Source organism: Coregonus lavaretus (assembly GCF_964263955.1).
Source record: "Coregonus lavaretus genome assembly, chromosome: 2".
Lineage (NCBI taxonomy): Eukaryota > Metazoa > Chordata > Actinopteri > Salmoniformes > Salmonidae > Coregonus > Coregonus lavaretus.
The window spans coordinates 31,156,648-31,183,118 of NC_139989.1; the positions used below are offsets into that span (position 1 = coordinate 31,156,648).

The 26,471-nt window shown below is 41.3% G+C and overlaps 1 protein-coding gene across 1 annotated transcript in view; it reads left to right on the forward strand.

The window, feature by feature from the left end:
• Nucleotides 1-26,471, forward strand: part of LOC311102237 (double C2-like domain-containing protein alpha) — a 77,657-nt gene that overhangs the window by 19,922 nt on the left and 31,264 nt on the right. Inside the window, exons 2-5 of the mRNA XM_084143496.1 lie at nt 7,685-8,016; nt 8,734-8,813; nt 9,603-9,677; nt 23,785-23,894. Of these exons, the coding sequence (XP_083999622.1) occupies nt 7,689-8,016; nt 8,734-8,813; nt 9,603-9,677; nt 23,785-23,894 (593 nt within the window). The 5' untranslated portion in view covers nt 7,685-7,688. The remainder of the gene's footprint in view (nt 1-7,684; nt 8,017-8,733; nt 8,814-9,602; nt 9,678-23,784; nt 23,895-26,471) is intronic.

Genomic DNA, 26,471 nt, shown 5'->3' on the forward strand with positions numbered 1-26,471 from the left:
GGTCCAAACCTCTTGATGAGGTTGCTAGGTGTTGGGTTAAGGTCACTACAATATAAACGCAGAATGCAACAATTGCTAAGAGTTTACTAAGGTAGTTCATATAAGGAAATCAGTCAATTGAAATAAATTCATTAGGCCCTAATCTATGGATTTCACATGACTGAGAATACAGATATGCATCTGTTGGTCACAGATACCTTAAAAAAAAAAGTAGGGGCGTGGATCAGAAAACCTGTCAGTATCTGGTGTGACCACCATTTGCCTCATGCAGCGCGACATCTCATTCGCATAGAGTTGCTCAGGCTGTTGATTGTGGCCTGTGGAATGTTGTCCCACTCCTCTTCAATGGCTGTGCGAAGTTGCTGGATATTGGCGGGAACTGGAACACGCTGTGGTACACGTCGATCCAGAGCATCCCAATCATGATGGTGAGTATGCAGGCTATGAAATAACATTTTCAGGTTCCAGCAATCGTGTACAGATCCTTGTGACATGGTGCCGTGCATTATCATGCTGAACATGAGGTGGTGGCGGTGGATGAATGGCACAACAATGGGCCTCAGGATCTCGTCACGGTATCTCTGTACTTTCAAATTGCCGTCGATAAAATGCAATTGTGTTTGTTGTCCGTAGCTTATGTCTTTCCATACCATAACCCCTACGCCACCATGGGGCACTCTGTTCACAACGTTGACATCAGCAAACCGCTCGCCCAGAACAGTTGAAACCGGGATTCATCTGTGAAGAGCACACTTCTCCACTGTGCCAGTGGCCATCGAAGGTGAGCATTTGCCCACTGAAGTCGGTTACGACGCCAAACTGCAGTCAGGTCAAGACCCTTGTGAAGACGACGAACACGCAGATTAGCTTCTCTGAGATTCTTCGGTTGTGCAAACCCACAGTTTCATCAGCTGTCCGGGTGGCTGGTCTCAGACGATGCTGCAGGTGAATAAGCCAGATGTGGAGGTCCTGGGCTGGCATGGTTACATGTGGTCTGTGGTTGTGAGGCCGATTGGACATACTGCCAAATTCTCTAAAACGACGTTGGAGTCGGCTTATGGTAGAGAAATTAACATTCAATTCTCGGGCAACAGCTCTGGTGGACATTCCTGCAGTCAGCATGCCAATTGCATGCTCCCTCAAAACTTGAGACATCTGTGGCATTGCTGTGTGACAAAACTGCACCTTTTAGAGTGGCCTTTTATTGTCCCCAGCACAAGGTATACCTGTGTAATGATCATGCTGTTTAATTAGCTTCTTGATATGCTACACCTGTCAGGTGGATGGATTATCTTGGCAAAGGAGAAATGCTCACTAACAGGGATGTAAACAAATGTATGCACAAAATTCAAATTAAATATGCCTTTTGTGGGTCTGGAAAATTTCTGGGATCTTTTATGAAACATAGGACTATCACTTAACATGTTGCGTTTATATATTTTTCAGTGTAAGAGCCTGACGGAAGCAGGTGCGAGATGCGACAAAATATAACAATTAACTTGCTGATCGGAGTACGTCCTCATGCAAAAGTTGGTAGTAACGCACGGTCGTGCAACGGGACTTGCACTTCTTCTTCTTTGGATTTTAACCGTGGTTGGCATCCAATATGTTGCATTACCGCCCCCATCTGGACAATAACATAGACCATTATACTTTGTGATACAAAGTTCAAAATAACAAATAAAACACCCTTCCAACTAACCCTACACTTAAACACTGACTACCCCATTCCACTACTTTGACCCTATCTGCTCCTGCACCATGCCAACGGCCTGGGAGGACGGGACACCACCACTCAACACACCCTGTAACTCTTCTGAAGTAAAATCTTGTATACCCAAATACTTCTCTGCAGCTGCCAACACATCTAGTTTCCGTGATTTATGTTCCATTTCTGCGGTACAGTTGATAGCCATTGCTATGAACGCTAAGAAGCCAACCTTACTGAAGCATATCACTCATTGGTCTATCCCTCTGTGCTGGCACAGATCTACTACTCACAGGGATCCTCTCAGGATCCTTCACCCATCCTCTACTTTCTTCACTGCCTCAGCATTTGTATTTGTATTTGCATTTATTAGGGATCCCCATTAGCTGCTGCCAAGGCAGTTGCTACTCTTCCTGTGGTCCAAACATATTAAAGCACTTACATTACATCATATAACATTATTACACCACTACAATACAAAATGTTTAATACCACCACACAACAATATCACAATGTGTGCATATGCATGTGTCTGTGTGTGTCTCTTCACAGTCCCCGTTGTTCAATAAGGTGTATTTTTACCTGTTTTAAAAAATCAGATTCTACTGCTTGCATCAGTTACCTGATGTGGAATAGAGTTCCATGTAGTCATGGCTCTATGTAGTACTGTGCGCCTCCCATAGTCTGTTCTGGACTTGGGGACTGTGAAGAGACCTCTGGTGGCATGTCTTGTGGGGTATGCATGGGTGTCTGAGCTGTGTGCTAGTATTTTAAACAGACAGCTCGGTACATTCAGCTTGTCAACAATTACGAAAACAATTAGTGATGAAGTCAATCTCTCTTCCACTTTGAGCCATGAGAGATTGGCATGCATGTCATTAATGTTAGCTCTCCATGTACTTTTAAGGGCCAGCCGTGCTGCCCTGTTCTGAGCCAACTGCAATTTTCCCAAGTCCCTCTTTGTGGCACCTGATCACACTACTGAAGAGTAGTCTAGGTGCGACAAAACTAGGGCCTGTAGGACCTGCGTTGTTAAGAAGGCAGAGCAGTGCTTTATTATGGACAGACTTCTCCCCATCTTAGCTACTGTTGTATCAATATGTTTTGACCGTTTACAATCCAGGGTTACTCCAAGCAGTTTAGTCTCCTCAACTTGCTCAATTTCCACATTATTAATTACGAGATGTAGTTGAGGTTTAGGGTTTAGTGAATGATTTGTCCCAAATACAATGCTTTTAGTTTTGTAAATATTTAGGACTAACTTATTCCTTGCTACCCATTCCGAAACTAACTGCAGCTCTTTGTTAAGTGTTGCAGTTATTTCAGTTGCTGTAGTAGCTGACGTGTATAGTGTTGAGTCATCCGCATACATAGACACACTGGCTTTACTCAAAGCCAGTGGCATGTCGTTAGTAAAGATGGAAAAAAGTAAGGGGCCTAGACAGCTGCCCTGGAGAATTCCTGACTCTACCTGGATTTTGTTGGAGAGGCTTCCATTAAAGAACACCCTCTGTGTTCTGTTAGCCAAGTAACTATTTATCCACATTATAGAAGGGGGTGTAACGCCATAACACATCCGTTTTTCCAGCAGCAGACTATGATCGATAATGTCAAAAGCTGCACTGAAGTCTAACAAGACATCCCCCACAATCATTTTATCATCAATTTCTCTCAGCCAATCATCAGTCATTTGTGTAAGTGCTGTGCTTGTTGAGTGGCCTTCCCTATAAGCATTCTGAAAGTCTGTTGTCAGTTTGTTTACTGTGAAATAGCATTGTTTCTGGTCAAACACCATTTTTTCCAGAAGTTTACTAAGCATTGGTAACAGGCTGATTGGTCGGCTATTTGAGCCAGTAAAGGGGGCTTTACTATTCTTGTGTAGCGGAATGACTTTAGCTTCCCTCCAGGCCTGAGGGCACACACTTTCTAGTAGGCTTAAATTGAAGATGTGGCAAATAGGAGTGGCAATATTGTCTGCTAATGTCCTCAGTAATTTTCCATCCAGATTGTCAGACCCCGGTGGCTTATCGTTGTTGATAGACAACAATAATTTTTTCACCTCTTCCAAACTGACTTTACGGAATTCAAAAGTACAATTAGTGTCTTTCATAATTTGGTCAGATATACTTGGATGTGTAGTGTCAGCGTTTGTTGCTGGCATGTCATACCTAAGTTTGCTTATCTTGCCAATGAAGAAGTCATTAAATTAGTTGGCAATATCAGTGGGTTGTGTGATGAATGAGCCATCTGATTCAATGAATGATGGAGCAGAGTTTGCCTTTTTTCCAAAAATGTCATTTAAGGTACTCCAACGCTTTTTACTATCATTCTATATATCATTTATTTTTGTTTCATAGTATAGTTTATTTTTCTTTAGTTTAGTTTAGTCACATGATTTCTTAATTTGCAGTACGTTTGCCAATCAGTTGGGCTGCCAGACTTATTTGCCATACCTTTTGCCTCCTCCCTCTCAACCATACAATTTTTCAATTCCTCATCAATCCAAGGGGATTTAACAGTTTGTACAGTCATTTTCTTAATGGGTGCGTGCTTATTAGTAACTGGAATAAGCAATTTCATAAATGTGTCAACTGCAGCGTCTGGTTGCTCCTCATTACACACCACAGACCAGCAAATATTCTTTACATCATCATCAACATATGAATCAAGACAAAGGTTATTGTATGACCTCTTATACACTATATTAGGCCACCCTTTGGAACTTTGGTTTTCCTAGATATGGCTACTATATTGTGATCACTACATCCTATGGATTTTTAAAGCAAATTTCTGCAGCATTAGTAAAGATGTGATCAATACATGTTGATGATTTCATTCCTGTGCTGTTTGTAAATACCCTGGTAGGTTGACTGACAACCTGAACCAGGTTGCAGGCACTGGTTACAGTTTGAGGTTTTTTCTTGAGTGGCCAGCTTGATGAGAGCCAGTCAATATTTAAAATCACCCAGAAAATATTATTCTCTGTTGATATCACATACATTATCAAGCATTTCACACATATTATCCAGATACTGACTGTTAGCACTTGGTGGTCTATAGCAGCTTCCCACAAGAATGGGCTTTAGGTGAGGCAGATGAACCTGTAGCCATATTACTTCAACAGAATCTAACATGAGATTGTCTCTAAGCTTTACAGGAATGAGGTTCTGAATATAGACCGTAACACCGCCCCCATTGACATTTCTGTCTTTTCGGTAGATGTTATAACCATGTATTGCTACCACTGTATCAAAGGTATGATCTAAGTGAGTTTCAGAGATAGTAAGAATATGAATGTAATCTGTTGCAAGCAAGTTATTGACTTCATGGACCTTGTTTCTCAGGCTGCAGATGTTAATATGGGCTTTTTTTTGCACTTTTATGGGTTGCTTGATTGTTTTGAATGCTGTACTGGGAAGCTTATCAGAAGTAGACTTGCTCATGTTATTTATGTTGGAGCTGATAGTGCAGGGTGAGCTGCACACAATGGTCTTGCTACTAGGGCACACTGCCTCAGTGCTAACAGTGTAACTCTAGTTCATAAGCTCATGATTACTGCATACAATAGCTGTAGGATCAACAGAGGTATTCAGGGCAATTAAGGGGACATAAATTAAGTTACTTACATTGTGTCTGCCAATGCCCCTAGGATAATGTACATTTGATGCAGCATTATGACGATTCATTGTCACAATGGTAGGGATTAACTGAGCTGGTCTTGGGTCATCAATAAGTAATTGTTTCAACGCAGCCTTGAAATGCGCGGACAGAGTCCAGTAGCAAGATGATTTGGATGGACTCCGTCATTCCTGTAGAGTATCTTCTGTTTCCAGAAGGTGTCAAAGTTATCTATAAAAGTGATTCCAGTAGAGCTACAGTAATCTTTTAGCCAGATGTGTAATGCCAGTAGCCTGCTGAATCTTTCGAATGAGTTGTTGTTGGGAGATGATGGAGATTGTAGAACTAAACATTGCTTGGGGGAGTCAGGTATAATCTGGATTTTTATGTCACATAATTAGACTACGTGTTTGGAATGCTAGTTCTCTACCTGTGGATTTCTGTATAGAAGAATGCCTGCGACGAGTCAAGTCTGTATACATGTGTAAAACATGTGCTGCAGTCACAGGAAACATAGTGTATTGTTGTTGGCCAGGATGGTAAGACTTTGATGACAACATACAGTAGATATTGCAAAGATCTCCATTATGCAGCTAGCTACTGTACTGTGTACAATTTCCTACATGAGACCAAGGTTAGCTAATGTAATTAGAGGTTCTGTATGGTGACGTCATTGTTAGAGCCATTTTCTGTTTTGAAAGAAAATGTACAGAACTTATTTTGGTTTATTTCCGAAATATTTATTATAGGATAGAAACTCTATGGAAGATACTTATTGTTGTATGGAAACTTAGCTTTATACTGTATATGGAAAGCCTTTTATGGTTGTTAATGTGAAACCAAAAAGGACGCATGTGGGTTTGCTAGGAGGAGTTGCATAAAGGCTTTTAAAAAAAACATGTTTTAGTCATTTAGCAGACGCTCTTATCCAGAGCAACTTACAGTTTAGTGAGTGCATTCATTTTTTCATACTGGCCTCCCGTGGGAATCGAACCCACAACCCTGGCGTTGCAAGCGCCATGCTCTACCAACTGAGCTACACAGGACCACACTTATGTGTAACATGGATAGTTAGTTGAACTCTAATTAGGCCAGGTTATTGCACCTGATATAGGAAGACACCATGCAGAGTTACAGTTTTCTACTGTTTAATTTGGATTTAATTTGCCTGCTGCACTTTGGAATTGTACTTTGGGATTTTACCTTTTTACCATTAATATCAAATGGAACCTGTCAAACCCTATCTGGATTACAATGCTTTATTTGACCACCTATCAACTTGGAATATGTGTGACAAAAAACAGACATCTCATTGATGGAAACCAACCTGTATTTTGGAGTCTATAGAAGGCTTTTAGAATCTAGGAACCTTAGCAACAACAGTCATCATTAGTGTGGGATGTCATCACTAGTGTGGTGCTGTCATCATTAGTGTGGTACAGCCATCATTAGCAGTGCTTTAATGTAGGGATGTCATGATTAGTGTGGCGAGTGTGGTGTAGTGTGGTGATGTCATCAATGATGTGGTGATGACATCATTAGTGTGGGGATGTCATTATTAGTGTGGTGATGTCATAATTAGTGGTTGTGGTGTGGTGAGGATATCATTAGTGTGGTAATGTCATCATTAGTGGTTGTATTGTAGTGATGTCTTTATTTGCAGTGCTCCCATGTCTCTGTCTCTCTCTCTCTACCTGTCACTATGACACGTCTCCTGTCTCCTGTCACTCTCCTGCCATGCCGACCGCTCTGACACTTGACAGACTGATGCTGGACGCCTGATGTGTGTTGACAGTCGTGAGTGTTTGTGTCTGTGCCTGTCTCTCTCTGTGTGTGTGTGTGTGTGTGTGTGTGTGTGTGTGTGTGTGTGTGTGTGTGTGTGCGCGCGCGCGCACATGCGTGTGTGTGTGTGTGTGTAGCTGTGCTAACTAAAATGTGTCAGTCTCTAGCCCATCACAGCAAAGGCCAATTATTTCCAGTAATTGTGTTGCTTGGACCTTGAAACCATGTTAAGCATATTTAACACACACAGTCTAATTGTCTTTAATGAAATACACTCTTCTCTCTCCCCCCACTCTGATCCCCCCCTCTCTCCCACTCTTCTCACTCTCATCCCCTTTCTCTCTTCCCACACTCCTCTCTCTCTCCTCACTTCTCTCTCTCATTCTCCCTCTCTCCTCCTGTACTTCGCTCTTCCCCACTCCCCACTCTCTCACCCCCTTCCCATTCTCCCCACTCTTCTCTTTCATCCCCTATCTCTCCCAACATTCCTCTCTCACCCCCTTCCTCCCCTTCCCTCCTCCCTCCCTCCCCTTCCCTCCCCATCATCCCCCTCTCCCCCCTCCCTCTCCCTTTCAGCTCTATGACGGTGCGTAAAGGAAAGAAACTCAGCATCACTATCCAGGAACACATGGCCATTGACGTCTGCCCCGGCCCCATCCGACCTATCAGAACAATCTCTGCCTACTTCCCCCGCCTGTCCCCCACCTCTGAGCCCCTCTCCCCCAACCCCACTGGCTCCCCATTGGTCCTCAGTCCTGGGGGCGCAGCCTGCGGGATGGGGGGTGGCGGCGGGGGTGGGCTCTTGACGCCATTGCTGCCGGGGACGATGGGAGGGGGCGGGTCTTTGTCGTTACAGAGCAGTATGGACACATCTGTGGAGATCAACAGTTCTGACAGTGACGACTGCAGTGAGTCCAGATGTTGGCGTGTTGTTGAGTGTGTTTGTGTGTGCGTGTGTGTGTGTGTGTGTGTGCATGCATAAAAGTGAATATGTGTGTGCATGAATTAGTGTTGGTGTCTATCTATCCCACCCACTCTATTTTATATGGTTGGCAAGGTTGACATGTGATGTGCTTTCCTCTTATTCATTTGACAAGTTTGAGTTAATGTGATTTACATCCCATTTAAATGCATAGTGTTTCATTGATGTACTCTGTTGTGACATCTATATGTAATGTCTTTAGCATGTGTAATTTCAAATTGTGGAAGTCAGTGTGCTGTCCTTTTCATACAGTCATTGGTTGGTTTCAAAGCCTTCTGTGAGTCCATTCTGTGGCTTCCATTGTGACAGGTATGTTGCAATAGCCTGGTCCAAGATTGGGTTGTACTGTCTTGCCAACTCCTATGGTCATTGTCACATCAAACATGGCTGGAAATGATTGATTGATTGATTGATTGACTGACGGATTGATTGGTTTATTTATTTATTCATTGGTTCATTGATAAAGGTACCAAACTTTTGCTGCCGAGTTGTGTTATTTATGTGATTCACTCACCCTAAGCCATTGTTTTCACAAGTGCAGGAGATGTAGGAGTGATGTGATGGTGTTTGTTTCTGACACATGCTACTGGTTTCTAACCATGCTTCTGGTTTTTAACCATGCCAATGGTTGTCTCCTATACAGCTTCTTTAGGAACACTGGAGTTTGACTTGCGGTACGAGCGAGCCTCCAGTAAGCTACACTGCACTATCCTCAGGGCCAAGGTAACCTCACAGATACTGTTCACTCACTTCCTATCTGCTCTTCAGCCCAATCCCAAATCGAGCCCTAGACCCTGCGTCCTATGCACTTTTGGAGATCTGAGAGAATGTGACAGGTGTAAGCTATATGTTAATAGTTCCATCTTGCCCTCTGATACCAATAAAATCCTCTCAAATCTCCAGAAGTGCATAGGGCGCAGGGTCTAGGGGTCGATTTGGGATTGGGCCGCTCCAGCATCCATGGATGTCACTTACCCTGCCATCACAAATTTGTAGAATTTCTACATTCCATTCCAGAAAAAGAGGGTCTAATAAAGTAAATGAATGAAGGCAGTCATAGGGGAGCATTAAAGGGATAGTTCACCCTAAAATATGCTGGCCTCAATCATCCCAAATGAAAGGGAAAGATAAGCACCATCTAATTCCAACTAATTAGACTTCTGACTAACTTTGATGTGGAATTGAATGATTAATTTTACATTAATGAGTTTCTGTTTTCAGTGAATAACTTATGGAGGAGGGGTCCTACTCTTAGAACAGAACATAAATAATGCAAATATAATGTTGAAAACAAAGACAGGGGTGTTGCTAGGGTGAAACTATATAGTGCACTTCTTTTGACCAGGGCCCATAAGGCTCTGGTCAGAAGTAGTGCACCAAATAGGGAATAGGGTGCCATTTCAGAAGCAGCCTTCATGTTTGCCTGCCACTTGGCCCTCTTTCTTTGTTAAGCCTCTCTTTTTCATTCCTTCTCTCATTCTCTGTTTTCTTGTCTGCCTTTCCTCTGTTCAGGGTCTGAAGCCTATGGATTTTAACGGCCTAGCAGACCCCTATGTCAAACTGCACCTTCTTCCCGGGGCCTGCAAGGTGAGTCATGTAATTACGGGATCTAATACTGATACAGGTTCTGCTAGGTTTCTTCCCCTCTAATATGTTAGAATGGAATTGAGTGTAGGGTAATCTGATCCTAGATCAGATTACTCTTGATGGAAGTTACAATCTATCTGCAATATTAAAGCTGATCCATCCCCCCCTCCCAAAAAAAAAAAATAAAACTGGCAGCTTCATTAAATATTACCGCAAAACACCAGTCTCAACGTCAACAGTGAAGAGGCGACTCCGGGATGCTGACCTTCTAGGCAGAGTTGATACTGGTGTTTTTCGGGTACTATTTAATGAAGCTGCCAGTTGAGGACCTGTGAGGCGTCTGTTTCTCAAACTAGACACTCTAATGTATTTGTCCTCTTGCTCAGTTGTGCACCGGGGCCTCCCACTCCTCTTTCTATTCTGGTTAGAGCCTGTTTGCACTGTTCTGTGATGGGAGTAGTACACAGCGTTGTACGAGACCTTCAGTTTCTTGGCAATTTCTCGCATGGAATAGCCTTCATTTCTCAGAACAAGAATAGACTGACGAGTTTCAGAAGAAAGTTATTTATTTCTGGCCATTTTGAGTCTGTAATCGAACCCACAATTGCTGATGCTCCAGATACTCAACTAGTCTCAAGAAGGCCAGTTTTATTGCTTCTTTAATCAGCACAACAGTTTTCAGCTGTGCTAACATATTTGCAAAAGGGTTTTCTAATGATCAATTAGCCTTTTAAAATGATAAACTTGGATTAGCAAACACAATGTGCCATTGGAGCACAGGACTGATGGTTTATGATAATGGGCCTCTGTATGCCTATGTAGATATTCCATAAAAAATCAGCCGTTTCCAGCTACAATAGCCATTTACAACATGAACAATGTCTACACTGTATTTCTGATCAATTTGATGTTATTTTAATGGACAAAAAAATTGCTTTTCTTTCGAAACCAAGGACATTTCTAAGTGACCCTGTCAGAGTGTGCTGATGTGGATGCGGTGGTGGAGTCAAGCGCAGGACACAGAGGCTAAGTCAAGACGACTTTACTAACACTTGAAATAGTACACAAAATAAACAGCCTCAAAACACTGGAGGCGAACAAATACGCGGAGTGCGTAAAACAACACGAAGAGTCAAAATACGCGGAGTGCGTAAAACAACAACGTAGAGCCAAGGCACCGAACCTATCCATACACGACAGGTGGAACAATAACACACAAGATACAAACATAACATAGGGGAACTTATAGGTGACATAATCAATACAGAATACGAAACAGGTGCACTAACTAGACATGACAAAACAAACATCGAAAACATCAAACGGTAGTAGCTAGTACTCCGGGGACGACGAACGCCGAAGCCTGCCCGAGCAAGGAGGAGGAGCAGCCTCGGCGGCATCCGTGACAGACCCCAAACTTTTGAACGGTAGTGTACATACATACATATATACATGTAAATACATATATACAGTCATGGCCAAAATTGTTGGCACCCCTGAAATTTTTCCAGAAAATGAAGTATTTCTCACAGAAAAGTATTGAAATTACACATGTTTTGCTATGCACATGTTTATTTCCTTTGTGTGTATTGGAATAACACAAAAAAAAACAGGAAAAAAGCAAATTTGACATAATTTCACACAAAACTAAAAAAATGGCCCGGACAAAGTTATTGGCACCCTTTCAAAATTGTGGATAAATAAGTTTGTTCCAAGCATGTGATGCTCCTTTAAACTCACCTGGGGCAAGTAACAGGTGTGGGCAATCTAAAAATCACACCTGAAAGCAGATAAAAAGGAGAGAAGTTGACTCAGTCTTTGCATTGTGTTTCTGTGTGTGCCACACTAAGCATGGAGAACAGAAAGAGGAAAAGAGAACTGTCTGAGGACTTGAGAACCAAAATTGTGGAAAAATATCAACAATCTCAAGGTTACAAGTCCATCTCCAGAGATCTAGATGTTCCTTTGTCCACAGTGCGCAACATGATCAAGAAGTTTGCAACCCATGGCACTGTAGCTAATCTCCCTGGACGTGGACGGAAGAGAAAAATTGATGAAAGGTTGCAACGCAGGATAGTCCGGATGGTGGATAAGCAGCCCCAAACAAGTTCCAAAGAAATTCAAGCTGTCCTGCAGGCTCAGGGTGCATCAGTGTCAGCGCGAACTATACGTCGAAATTTGAATGAAATGAAACGCTATGGCAGGAGACCCAGGAGGACCCCACTGCTGACACAGAGACATAAAAAAGCAAGACTACAGTTTGCCAAAATGTACATGAGTAAGCCAAATTCCTTCTGGGAGAACGTCTTATGGACAGATGAGACCAAGATAGAGCTTTTTGGTAAAGCAAATCGTTCTACTGTTTACCGAAAATGTAATGAAGCCTTCAAAGAAAAGAACACAGTACCTACAGTCAAATATGGTGGAGGTTCAAAGATGTTTTGGGGTTGTTTTGCTGCCTCTGGCACTGGGTGCCTTGACTGTGTGCAAGGCATCATGAAATCTGAGGATTACCAAAGGATTTTGGGTCGCAATGTAGGGCCCAGTGTCAGAAAGCTGGGTTTGCGTCCGAGATCATGGGTCTTCCAGCAGGACAATGACCCCAAACATACTTCAAAAAGCACCCAGAAATGGATGGCAACAAAGCGCTGGAGAGTTCTGAAGTGGCCAGCAATGAGTCCAGATCTTAATCCCATTGAACACCTGTGGAGAGATCTTAAAATTGCTGTTGGGAAAAGGCACCCATCCAATATGAGAGACCTGGAGCAGTTTGCAAAAGAAGAGTGGTCCAAAATTCCGGGTGAGAGGTGTAAGAAGCTTATTGATGGTTATAGGAAGCGACTGATTTCAGTTATTTTTTCCAAAGGGTGTGCAACTAAATATTAAGTTAAGGGTGCCAATCATTTTGTCCGGCCCATTTTTTGAGTTTTGTGTGAAATTATGTCAAATTTGCTTTTTTCCTGTTTTTTTTGTGTTATTCCAATACACACAAAGGAAATAAACATGTGCATAGCAAAACATGTGTAATTTCAATACTTTTCTGTGAGAAATACTTCATTTTCTGGAAAAATTTCAGGGGTGTCAACAATTTTGGCCATGACTGTATACACATCTTTAAAAAATATATATTACCCTTAATTACTTTCCAACCCCACCACCCCTTCCCTAATTGGAGTAAACTAGTGAACAACAACGCTTAGGCCTCTACTTAAAGCTTATACATACTATATACTGTAAGTTGCTTTGGATAAGAGCGTCTTCTAAATGACTAAAATGTAAATATACATTTTATGGACACAGTCAATTTTCCAATAATTATATTTTGTTTGTTTTTGCTCGTGAACTTCCTCTACCCTTAACCCCTCCGATCTTCTTCATGATGTCCATCCGGTCTGCCTCTACATGCCATATCTTTCTAATTGTTCTCTTTCACAAAAGCTCTCAACCTATAACCTATGTACTTATTATGGACACAGTATGCTTTACATTAGTTATCTTGTTGTTATTAGTTGTTGTTATTAGTCCCATCCTTCAGCTCCATTCAACACCTCCCATCTATCTCTTAACACCATCCATACTGGATTTCTATTTGCCATATATTTTTCAACTGTACTGTGATGTTTCACAAAAGTTCAGAACCCTTCTATTCTCATTGTTTTTACAGATTGTAAATTGAAAATAAACATTTTTGCTAAAAGTATTATTATATTATTGATCGATTGACTATGACTTTTCAGATCACCCAGTAGTGCTATCTGCAGGGTTAGCTCCAGGTAAATATTGCAATCCTATAGCCATTCCTGGACCTGTGACCTAAAACAAGCTACAAATGGACAGTACCAAAACAAATGATCTAACGTCCTCCCGAGTGGCGCAGTGGTCTAAGGCACTGCATCGCAGTGCTAGCTGTGCCACTAGAGATCCTGGTTTGAATCCAGGCTCTGTCGTGGCCGACCGGGAGACCCATGGGGCGGTGCACAATTGGCCCAGCATCGTCCAGGGTAGGGGAGGGAATGGCCGGTGGGGATGTAGTTCAGTTGGTAGAGCATGGCGTTTGCAACGCCAGGGTTGTGGGTTCGCTTCCCACGGGGGGTATGAAAAATAATGTATGCACTAACTGTAAGTCGCTCTAGATAAGAGTGTCTGCTAAATGATGTAAATGTAATGATTCTGTCTCTTCTCTGCAGAGCTGAGAAGATTGTATCCCTGATATAACATTATATTGGTAGCAAGAATTGTGTATAATAATTTAAATTGAAATATTCTACGTTTTGAATCCGGCGTCGTTTTGCGTATCAGTTTATAAACACTATGCCATGGAATTGGCACGTCAAAAATCTCTTCCCAACTATTTTGCAATCTATATGGGACGGCTGTCAATCCTTTGGTCCTTAAATGAAACTGGTATACTTTTTTATTTATCACAATTTTCTTTAACCAATTATGTTCTTTAATGCAGGGCCGACAGACAAGTTCCTTACTTTTTCCCCCTTCCACTTTCCTCTTCCATTTTTGCGGTAATGCTGCAATTATTTGGTTGTAATTTTGGGTAGAGCAGATGTTTCAATATGTTTTTGTTAGCTGCATGTGCGACATAACTCCACCAGTCCTACCTATGATATCATTTAGGAAGATTATACCTTTTTTAAACATTTTTTCAAAGAAAAATGTGTTTTTATCAATTAGTATATTTGAGTTTAACCACAATATTTGTTGCCTTATTTGTTCTGTCGTTTCTGGAGGATTAAATAGAAATTGCAACCAACTTTCTATGGCTTGTTTTAGAAATAGTGATATTTGGGAGATTATTTGCATTTCAAATAACTGAAAGTGAGAGGTTGTAATCTGAATAAAGGGAAAAAGGCCATTCTTGAACATGGGGTGAGACAATCTTACTAATTTGCTAGAGAACCAGTTCGGATTTAAGTATAACTTTTGTATGACTGACGCTTTTAGTGATAGGTCTAATGCTTTAATATTTAATTATTTATGTCCTCCGAATTCATATTCATTATATAAATAGGCCCGTTTAATTTTGTCTGGTTTGCCGTTCAAAATAAAATGGAATATATTTTTCTCATATACAGTGGGGAGAACAAGTATTTGATGCACTGCCGATTTTGCAGGTTTTCCTACTTACAAAGCATGTAGAGGTCTGTAATTTTTTATCATAGGTACACTTCAACTGTGAGAGACGGAATCTAAAACAAAAATCCAGAAAATCACATTGTATGATTTCTAAGTAATTAATTTGCATTTTATTGCATGACATAAGTATTTGATCACCTACCAACCAGTAAGAATTCCGGCTCTCACAGACCTGTTAGTTTTTCTTGAAGAACCCCTCCTGTTCTCCACTCATTACCTGTATTAACTGCACCTGTTTGAACTCGTTACCTGTATAAAATGACACCTGTCCACACACTCAATCAAACAGACTCCAACCTCTCCACAATGGCCAAGACCAGAGCGCTGTGTAAGGACATCAGGGTTAAAATTGTAGACCTGCACAAGGCTGGGATGGGCTACAGGACAATAGGCAAGCAGTTTGGTGAGAAGGCAACAACTGTTGGCGCAATTATTAGAAAATGGAAGAAGTTCAAGATGACGGTCAATAACCCTCGGTCTGGGGCTCCATGCAAGATCTCACCTCGTGGGGCATCAATGATCATGAGGAAGGTGAGGGATCAGCCCAGAACTACACGGCAGGACCTGGTCAATGACCTGAAGAGAGCTGGGACCCCAGTCTCAAAGAAAACCATTAGTAACACACTACGCCGTCATGGATTAAAATCCTGCAGCGCACGCAAGGTCCCCCTGCTCAAGCCAGCGCATGTCCAGGCCCGTCTGAAGTTTGCCAATGACCATCTGGATGATCCAGAGGAGGAATGGGAGAAGGTCATGTGGTCTGATGAGACAAAAATAGAGCTTTTTGGTCTAAACTCCACTCGCCGTGTTTGGAGGAAGAAGAAGGATGAGTACAACCCCAAGAACACCATCCCAACCGTGAAGCATGGAGGTGGAAAAATCATTCTTTGGGAATGCTTTTATGCAAAGGGGACAGGACGACTGCACCGTATTGAGGGGAGGATGGATGGAGCCATGTATCGCGAGATCTTGGCCAACAACCTCCTTCCCTCAGTAAGAGCATTGAAGATGGGTCATGGCTGGGTCTTCCAGCATGACAACGACCCGAAACACACAGCCAGGGCAACTAAGGAGTGGCTCCGTAAGAAGCATCTCAAGGTCCTGGAGTGGCCTAGCCAGTCTCCAGACCTGAACCCAATAGAACATCTTTGGAGGGAACTGAAGTCCGTATTGCCCAGCGACAGCCCCGAAACCTGAAGGATCTGGAGAAGGTCTGTATGGAGGAGTGGGCCAAAATCCCTGCTGCAGTGTGTGCAAACCTGGTTAAGACCTACAGAAAACATATGATCTCTGTAATTGCAAACAAAGGTTTCTGTACCAAATATTAAGTTATGCTTTTCTGATGTATCAAATACTTATGTCATGCAATAAAATGCAAATTCATTACTTAAAAATCATACAATGTGATTTTCTGGATTTTTGTTTTAGATTCTGTCTCTCACAGTTGAAGTGTACCTATGATAAAAATTACAGACCTCTACATGCTTTGTAAGTAGGAAAACCTGCAAAATCGGCAGTGTATCAAATACTTGTTCTTCCCACTGTATTGGAAAAAACTGTTCCCTAGGCGTAGGCAAGACCATAAGCAAATAGGTAAACTGGGATAATACTAAAGAGTTAATCAGGGTGATTTTTCCACAAATAGACAGGTATTTACCTTTCCATGGTAGCAAGATCTTATCTATTTTTGCTAACTTTCTATTAAAATGTATTGGAGTGAGATCATTTATTTCATTTGGGATATATATTCCGAGTATATCCACATCACCATCAGACCATTTTATTGGTAAACTACATGGTAATGTAATTTCTTTTATTTTTTAGTGATCCAATATGTAATATAGTACATTTATCATAATTTGGTTGTAATCCAGAGAGGTTAGAAAATGTATCTAGATCCTCTAAGAGGCTGTGGAGGGATTAAAGTTGTGGATTTAAAAGAAAACATGAATCATCAGCGTACAATGACACCTTGGTTTTTAAGCCCTGGATTTCTAATCCCTTGATAATACTGTTGGATCTGATTTTAGTAGCTAACATTTCGATGGCCATAATAAATAGATTAGCCGATAGTGGACAACCTTGTTTTACTCCTCTTGACAGTTTAAAACTTTCTGAGAAACAGCCATTATTTAATATTTTACACCTAGGGTTACTATACATGAGTTTAACCCATTTTACAAGAGATTCTACAAAATTGAAATGCTCCAGGCATTTATATATAAACTCCAGTCGTACTTTATCAAATGCCTTTTCAAAGTCTGGTTTCCCAGATCTTTCATAGTGTTCTATTGTTTCCAGTACTTGCCTTATATTATCTCCAATGTATCGTCCATGTAAAAAACCTGTCTGATTAGAATGAATAATGTCCGACAATACCTTTTTAATTCTATGCACTATACAGTTTGCTAGAATCTTTGCATCACAACACTGAAGTGTAAGGGGTCTCCAATTCTTTAAATGGACTGGATCTTTATATTTCCCACTTGTATCCTGTTTCAGTAATAATGAAATCAGACCTCCTTCTTGAGTGTCTGATAATCTAGCATTTACATAGGAGTGGTTAAAACATGCTAATAATGAGTATATCAAAAAAGATTTGGTAGACCTCGACTGGTATGCCATCCAACCCCAGAGTTTTCCCAGACTTAAAGTCTTTAATTACATCCAGAAGTTCCTCCTCTGTAATTTCACCTTCACATCTTTCTGTATGGCTGTTAATTTTACATTATCAATAGAAAAAAAATCCCTACAATTAGCTTCAGTTAGAGGAGATGGAGGCGACTGAAACAAAAACATATGCTTAAAGTACTTTGCTTCCTCCTTCAAAATATCATTTGGTGAATCATGGGTGACTCCGTCATTTGTAACCAGTTTCAGTAAATTATTTTTGGTAGCATTTCTATGTTGAAGATTAAAAACGAATTTTGTGCATTTTCCCTATATTCCATCCAGTTTGCTTTATTGTTATAATATATTACACTTTATCTTTCTTGAATAAGTTTCTCCATTTATTTTTGTTTTTCCTCTAATTTAGTCTGAGCCACTATGTTACAGTTTTTATTGCTATCTATCTGTTCTGTTAGACCTTCTATTTCCTTTGTTAGTATGGACTCTTTTGACCTAAATTGCTTTTGTTTTCGAGATGAGACTTGAATTGCATGGCCTCTAAAGGTACATTTAAAAGTGTCCCATACAATAAGGGGATTTGCTGTACCTATGTTATGTCGGAAATAAATCAGTTATAAATTCTAGTTAAAAACAAGTTATCATCCAATAGGCTTTGATTACATTTCCAATATCCTCGCCCACGTGGAAATTCAGTAAGAGTAATGTATATGCCAATTATATGATGGTCCGACCACATTCTGTCCCCTATCAACACTTTTTAAAACCTTTGGTGCCAACGAGAATGACATAAGAAAGAAGTCAAGACGACTAGCTTGATTGAGTCTCCACCATGTATATCTCACTAGGTCAGGATATTTAAGCCTCCATATATCTACTAGTTCTAATGTATCCATGACATTCATGATTTCCTTAAGAGCATGAGGGTGATAGTTTGTAGTGTGATTTCCTTTACGGTCCATTGAGCTATTTAAAAAAAGTATTATAATCTCCCACCATAATAATTAAGTCTTGTATTGCTTGCAGGGTTGATCATTTATTGTATATATTGTCAAAGAAGTGTGGATCATCATTATTTGGTCCGTAAAGGTTAATGAGACATATCTGTTAATGGTCCAATAACATATTTAAAATCATCCATCTACCTTGCGGATCTGTTTGGACAATTTGCACATTTGGATCGAAATTACTGTTAATTAATATCATCACCCCTTTTGAGTTTCTTTGCCCATGGGAGAAGTATATCTCACCCCCCCCCCCAGTCCTTTTTCCACACAACTTCATCTAGAATTGTTGAATGAGTTTCCTGTAAACAATAGATATTATATTCATTCTCTTTGAGCCATGCAAATATTGTTCTTCTTTTGTTATTATCTGCTAAGCCATTACAATTATAACTGGTCATACTTATTTCACCACTTACCATAATGAGATACAAGTTTCAAATCTATTTATCATAATATATGTTTGTAAATGTACCAATAAAAAATACCATATTGATTGAGTGTCCATATACAGTGGGGAAAACAAGTATTTAGTCAGCCACCAATTGTGCAAGTTCTCCCACTTAAAAAGATGAGAGAGGCCTGTAATTTTCATCATAGGTACACGTCAACTATGACAGACAAATTGAGGGAAAAAAATCCAGAAAATCACATTGTAGGATTTTTAATGAATTTATTTGCAAATTATGGTGGAAAATAAGTATTTGGTCACCTACAAACAAGCAAGATTTCTGGCTCTCACAGACCTGTAACTTCTTCTTTAAGAGGCTCCTCTGTCCTCCACTCGTTACCTGTATTAATGGCACCTGTTTGAACTTGTTATCAGTATAAAAGACACCTGTCCACAACCTCAAACAGTCACACTCCAAACTCCACTATGGCCAAGACCAAAGAGCTGTCAAAGGACACCAGAAACAAAATTGTAGACCTGCACCAGGCTGGGAAGACTGAATCTGCAATAGGTAAGCAGCTTGGTTTGAAGAAATCAACTGTGGGAGCAATTATTAGGAAATGGAAGACATACAAGACCACTGATAATCTCCCTCGATCTGGGGCTCCACGCAAGATCTCACCCCGTGGGGTCAAAATGATCACAAGAACGGTGAGCAAAAATCCCAGAACCACACAGGGGGACCTAGTGAATGACCTGCAGAGAGCTGGGACCAAAGTTACAAAGCCTACCATCAGTAACACACTACGCCGCCAGGGACTCAAATCCTGCAGTGCAGACGTGTCCCCCTGCTTAAGCCAGTACATGTCCAGGCCCGTCTGAAGTTTGCTAGAGTGCATTTGGATGATCCAGAAGAGGATTGGGAGAATGTCATATGGTCAGATGAAACCAAAATAGAACTTTTTGGTAAAAACTCAACTCGTCGTGTTTGGAGGACAAAGAATGCTGAGTTGCATCCAAAGAACACCATACCTACTGTGAAGCATGGGGGTGGAAACATCATGCTTTGGGGCTGTTTTTCTGCAAAGGGACCAGGACGACTGATCCGTGTAAAGGAAAGAATGAATGGGGCCATGTATTGTGAGATTTTGAGTGAAAACCTCCTTCCATCAGCAAGGGCATTGAAGATGAAACGTGGCTGGGTCTTTCAGCATGACAATGATCCCAAACACACCGCCCGGGCAACGAAGGAGTGGCTTCGTAAGAAGCATTTCAAGGTCCTGGGGTGTCCTAGCCAGTCTCCAGATCTCAACCCCATAGAAAATCTTTGGAGGGAGTTGAAAGTCCGTGTTGTCCAGTGACAGCCCCAAAACATCACTGCTCTAGAGGAGATCTGCATGGAGGAATGGGCCAAAATACCAGCAACAGTGTGTGAAAACCTTGTGAAGACTTACAGAAAACGTTTGACCTGTGTCATTGCCAACAAAGGGTATATAACAAAGTATTGAGAAACTTTTGTTATTGACCAAATACTTATTTTCCACCATAATTTGCAAATAAATTCATTAAAAATCCTACAATGTGATTTTCTGGATATTTTTTTCTCAATTTGTCTGTCATAGTTGACGTGTACCTATGATGAAAATTACAGGCCTCTCTCATCTTTTTAAGTGGGAGAACTTGCACAATTGGTGGCTGACTAAATACTTGTTTTCCCCACTGTAGCTGTACCATGATGTTTGCATTGCTACTAAGTAACCCTCCAATTGTTCTCCACTATTCCCGCCACTAAAGCCCCTCCCCATCCCAAGTTGGGTTGTCATCCCAGTGATCGGCAGACCACCCCCGTCCCCCCAGATCCCTAGGCTCCCCGAGAGGCCAGGACCCATCCTTTGAAAACAGCACACAGAGCCACCCACAAAACAGAAGCAGGTCAACCGCCAAAAGCATCTCCAATGCTCTCACCTCAATATATATAGCTATTAAAAATATATATCTATTCAAATATCTTGCATATCTTAATTTCCATCATTATCAATTAATATGCATAATAATGTCTGCAGTTCAAACGAAGGATTTACCTATAACCCGGATTGCCATTGTATTACATTACATTTTTGCCAAGCAATTCTTATTTTAGCAAACAATTATTGTGGTTCATCCTATATTCTCCCTAACATCCTTACCCCCTTGCAACAGATGTGGGATACACACACACACACATACACACACACACACACACACGCACATACTCTAACACACTCAACCCCTTTCTTCCACAATCAACCATAAGCTCAGATGCTCAACGGTTATTACATCCCAGAGCCCAACTCAAGAAAGGACCTGATTTACGAATGCATATACAGTTACAGCTGTTTGAGAAAGCATTCAAGATTGATCAAAAATTGACAACAATTTGAGATTTGATTAACCTATGTCAAGTCCTAGGTGATGGAGATCAGATGCACCCTCTTCCCCTGTGACACAAACACTCTGGTCCCCCGTTGTAACCATTTTCCCAAGCATCTCCGTGCAGTCAGACCTTTGATTATTTTGTGCCACCAGGGCCACAATAATATGCCCCCTCTCTGATTGTCCGAGTTTGTACCCAGTTTGTCATTTATCGACATCAACAGATCGCTTTCCACACTTACCAGTCCCAGTGGTGAAAAGCATAAATCATCTGTATCCGTCGAGGAGTCGCGTTTTCTCTTGGAGATTGATTCTCCTCGTTTACCATCTGTCATGTTTGAGTGTTGCTTGTTGTTGTAATATTTGTTGATACATTTCTCTAGCCTTATGATTTGTTTTGTGTTATTATCCAGATTGAATGTTATTACCCACGAGTACAGTTGAAGTCGGAAGTTTACATACACCTTAGCTAAATATATTTAAACGTAGTTTTTCACAATTACTGACATTTATATTCCTGACATTTATATAGGCCTCCTGTAGCTCAGTTGGTAGAGCATGGCGCTTGCAACGCCAGGGTTGTGGGTTCGATTCCCACGGGGGGCCAGTATGAAAAATGTATGCACTCACTAACTGTAAGTCGCTCTGGATAAGAGCGTCTGCTAAATGACTTAAATGTAGTGTAAATTTAATCCTAGTAAAAATTCCCTGTCTAGGATCACCACTTTATTTTAAGAATGTGAAATGTCAGAATAATAGTAGAGAGAATTATTTATTTCAGCTTGTATTTCTTTCATCACATTCCCAGTGGGTCAGAAGTTTACATACACTCAATTAGTATTTGGTAGCATTGCCATTAAATTGTTTAACTTGGGTCAAACGTTTTGGGTAGCCTTCCACAAGCTTCCCACAATAAGTTGGGTGAATTTTGGCCCATTCCTCCTGACAGAGCTGGTGTAACTGAGTTAGGTTTGTAGGCCTCCTTGCTTGCACATGCTTTTTCAGTTCTACACACACATTTTCTATAGGATTGAGGTCAGGGCTTTGTGATGGCCACTCCAATACCTTGACTTTGTTGTGCTTAAGCCATTTTGCCACAACTTTGGAAGTATGCTTGGGGTCATTGTCCATTTGGAAGACCCATTTGCGACCAAGCTTGAACTTCCTGACTGAGGTCTTGAGATGTTGCTTCAATATATCCACATAATTTTACTTCCTGATGATGCCATCTATTTTGTGAAGTGCACCAGTCCCTCCTGCAGCAAAGCACCCCCACAGCATGATGCTGCCACCCCCGTGCTTCACGGTTGGGATGGTGTTCTTCGGCTTGCAAGCAACCCTCTTTTTCCTCCAAACATAACGATGGTCATTATGGCCAAACAGTTCTATTTTAGTTTCATCAGACCAGAGGACATTTCTCCAAAAAGTACGATCTTTGTCCCCATGTGCAGTTGCAAACCGTAGTCTGGCCTTTTTATGGCGATTTTGGAGCAGTGGCTTCTTCCTTGCTGAGCGGCCTTTCAGGTAATGTCGATATAGGACCCGTTTTACTGTGGATAGGAGACAGAATGCGTCTCCTTCCTGAGCGGTATGACGGCTGCATGGTCCCATGGTGTTTATACTTGCGTACTATTGTTTGTACAGATGAACGTGGTACCTTCAGGAGTTTGGAAATTGCTCCCAAGGATGAACAAGACTTGTGGAGGTCTACCATTTTTTTTCTGAGGTCTTGGCTGATTTCTTTAGATTTTCCCATGATGTCAAGAAAAGAGGCACTGAGTTTGAAGGTAGGCCTTGAAATACATCCACAGGTACACCTCCAATTGACTCAAATGATGTCAATTAGCCTATCAGAAGCTTCTAAAGCCATGACATCATTTTCTGGAATTTTCCAAGCTGTTTAAAGGCACAGTCAACTTAGTGTATTTAAACTTCTGACCGACTGGAATTGTGATACAGTGAATTATAAGTGAAATAATCTGTCTGTAAACAATTGTTGGAAAAATTACTTGTGTCATGCACAAAGTAGATGTCCTAACCGACTTGCCAAAACTATAGTTTGTTAACAAGAAATGTGTGGAGTGGTTGAAAAATGAGTTTTAATGACTCCAACCTAAGTGTATGTAAACTTCCGACTTCAACTGTATATGAAGTGCTAATATTTAGTCTAACTTACTGATATTGAATATTACGTTTTTTTTAATCTTCAGGTGATTCGCACCGCTGTGTGTTCAATACGCCATCTTGTCACGTGACCAGAACCCTAGCACAACTTCTTTGTTTGTGTGTGACTGTAGAGGACCAAATAGTGAACTCTATCGATGTCTCTGAACTCTATCAATGTGTCTGAATTCTATCAATGTCTCTGAACTCTATTGATGTCTTTTGTTGACACTGCTGAATACTGTTTCCCTTCCTCTCTTTTAATCTTCCCTCCCTCCCTCCCTCCCTCCCTCCCTCCCTCCCTCCCTCTCTCTCTTAATCCTACATCTCTCTCTCTCTATTCACTGTCTTTCTCTTTCAGGCTAACAAGTTGAAGACAAAGATAGTGCGGAATACTCTGAATCCGGTGTGGAATGAAACACTTACCTATGTTGGGATCACAGAGGAGGACATGCATAGAAAGACACTCAGGTGTGTGTGTGTGTGCATGTGCATGTGTGTGTGTATGTGTGTGTGTGAATGCATGCATACATCTCAGTTGTATGTACAGACTGAGATATGTTCTGATAGCATTAAGTAGTTTACCACAACAGTCAAGGGCTTCGTCAATAAGTGCATAGACAATGTCATCTAGAGGCTAGAGTTACCACTTACAAGGAATGGGAAACAGACATTGATGCATACAAGAAAGACCGCTACGACCTCCGACGAGACATCAAACATGCAAAAGGACAATATAGGAGGAAGGTGGAATCCTATTACACCGGCGCCGATGCTCGTCGTATGTGGCAGGGCTTGCAGACAATAACGGATTACAAAAGCAAACCCAGCCATGAGTTGCATAGCAATACAGAACTCCCAAATGAGCAAAATGCCTTTTATGCTCACTTCGAGGAATATAACACTGTGCCTTGCGTGAAAGCCCCTGTATTTCCAGATGTCTGTGTGATCTCGCTCTCTGAGGCCGATGTGAGCAAAACGTTTAAACAGGTTAACAATCACAAGGCCGTGAGAAATGCAAAAAGTGTCCCACTTTTTCTGAATTCCCTCAAATAACAGTACTACAATAAAACAATGTACAGGATATAGCAGAGATACTTTTGAGGCGATGGGAAACTCCATTTGAATCGTGTTAACGCTCACTGTGTACGTTGCCCATGCATCGTCAATTTCGTGATCAAGAAGAACAACATTACAAATATTTTCCGAGATGTGAGATAATTAACTTGTTCTCTGTAATATCGTATAGCTTTGGAATTGTGGCATTACGTACTTTCGAGGAAAATAGGCACGTTTCTCGACTCATACTCTGACTTTGAGAAGGGATTGCATGACGATTAGCTTAGAAACCGTGTGACGCAGCATGACAACGTGAACGCGATTGGTCGACAGTCTGCTGGGTGGGGTGTTATACGTTCCTCCATTCATTGCCCAGTGGGTTTCCTATCTTCTCCTTTCTCTAATATCTCTGGACATAGTACTACAAGAACCAGTGCCCTGCCCAACCTAAGTACAGGGAGTCCTTAATGTAAACTGGATCGCTTTCCTACATTGGACAAGCATATAAGACTGTTTCACTTTAGCTACTCCATGTTTTCCTACTTTAGCTCTATAGTTGGTAAAGCGGGACAACTAAAAAAATGAATTACTAAATTGAAACATAATATTGGCAACTTCTTTTTTATGTATTTTGATTCACTAGTACCTAGTATGCACATTTACATCACAGTTTGGCACTGTGCATTATTTATAACCTTTAAACAGAAAAAAAGTGATGTCGCTGATCTTACCGTGTGCTTTGCAGGGTGAGCTTCCTGTGTGAAGCTTGCTCTTCCCCTCTCTATGATGTCACACCAATGAAGTTATGTGATTTTGATTATGTGGATTCTCTGCAAGGGCTTAGTAACAATAATTTAGATTTTCTCTTGTCAGACCAATAAATAAATAAGTCAGGATTAAGCTGTCCCAGTTGATATGATGTCTCACTCTTTCCGAATTCACCCTACATAATATATAGACTAGCTCAATAACATAAGGAAAAGAGGAACACACTGACATTTACCTTTGGCAATGATAGGAAAGTGTTGGTGGTTAAAACACGAATATATAAACAAAGAAACACAACGTAAACACTTTAACATTAAGCTCCGTGACCATACATATTTCACTTTTAAATTATCAAAATTAAGGTAGTGAGGGCAATGTGTATGTGTGTGTGTGTGTGTGTGTATGTGTGTGTGTGTGAGCTTGCCTTATCTAGCAGGCAAGTGTTGTTTCTCTGAAAATATGTATTTTCCTGTCAACAGCTTTGACAGTGGTTGCATCCCAAATGGCACCCTATTCCCTATATAGTACACCCATAGGGCTCTGGTCAAAGGTAGTGCACTGAAGGAAGTAGGGTGCCATTTGGGATGCAAGACAGTGTGTTGTATATTTAGCCAGAATAATTCTGCCCACCGCCCATGGTAATATCCTCTTGAATTCCGTTATGGCACTCTCAGAGCCACTTGGAGGCTTCTCCTGAGGAGAAGAGCAGAACACTGATGCACTCCGGTTCATCCCGTGATTATCCATGGTAAATTACCTGTGTGTGCCCACAACACACTGCAAATTAGCCGTATCCCCGGGCCACACCTGATTCCGGGCCGACCTATAAAACTTTGCTGGGGTTGGGCCTTTTTTTCTGGCGTGAAAGTGAGAGTGAGAAAGTAATTTAGTTGTCACGCCCTGGCTCTGGGGACTCTCGTATGTTGAGCCAGGGTGTTAATTTCTGGGTTTGTGTATTTCTATGTTGGCCAGGGTGGCTCCCAATCAGAGACGGCTGTAGCTCGTTGTCTCTGATTGGGAGCCATACTTAGGTAGCCATTAGGCATTCATTTGGTGTGGTTTCTTGTTCCTTTTGGTTTGTGTCTGTCCCGTAGGACTTCACGTATCGTTTGTTGTTTTGTTCGCTGTGGTGTACTAAAATAAAATATGTACGCATCTCACGCTGCGCCTTGGCCCGCTTCTTTTCAAGATGATCGTGACAGAAGAAACCACCATAACTGG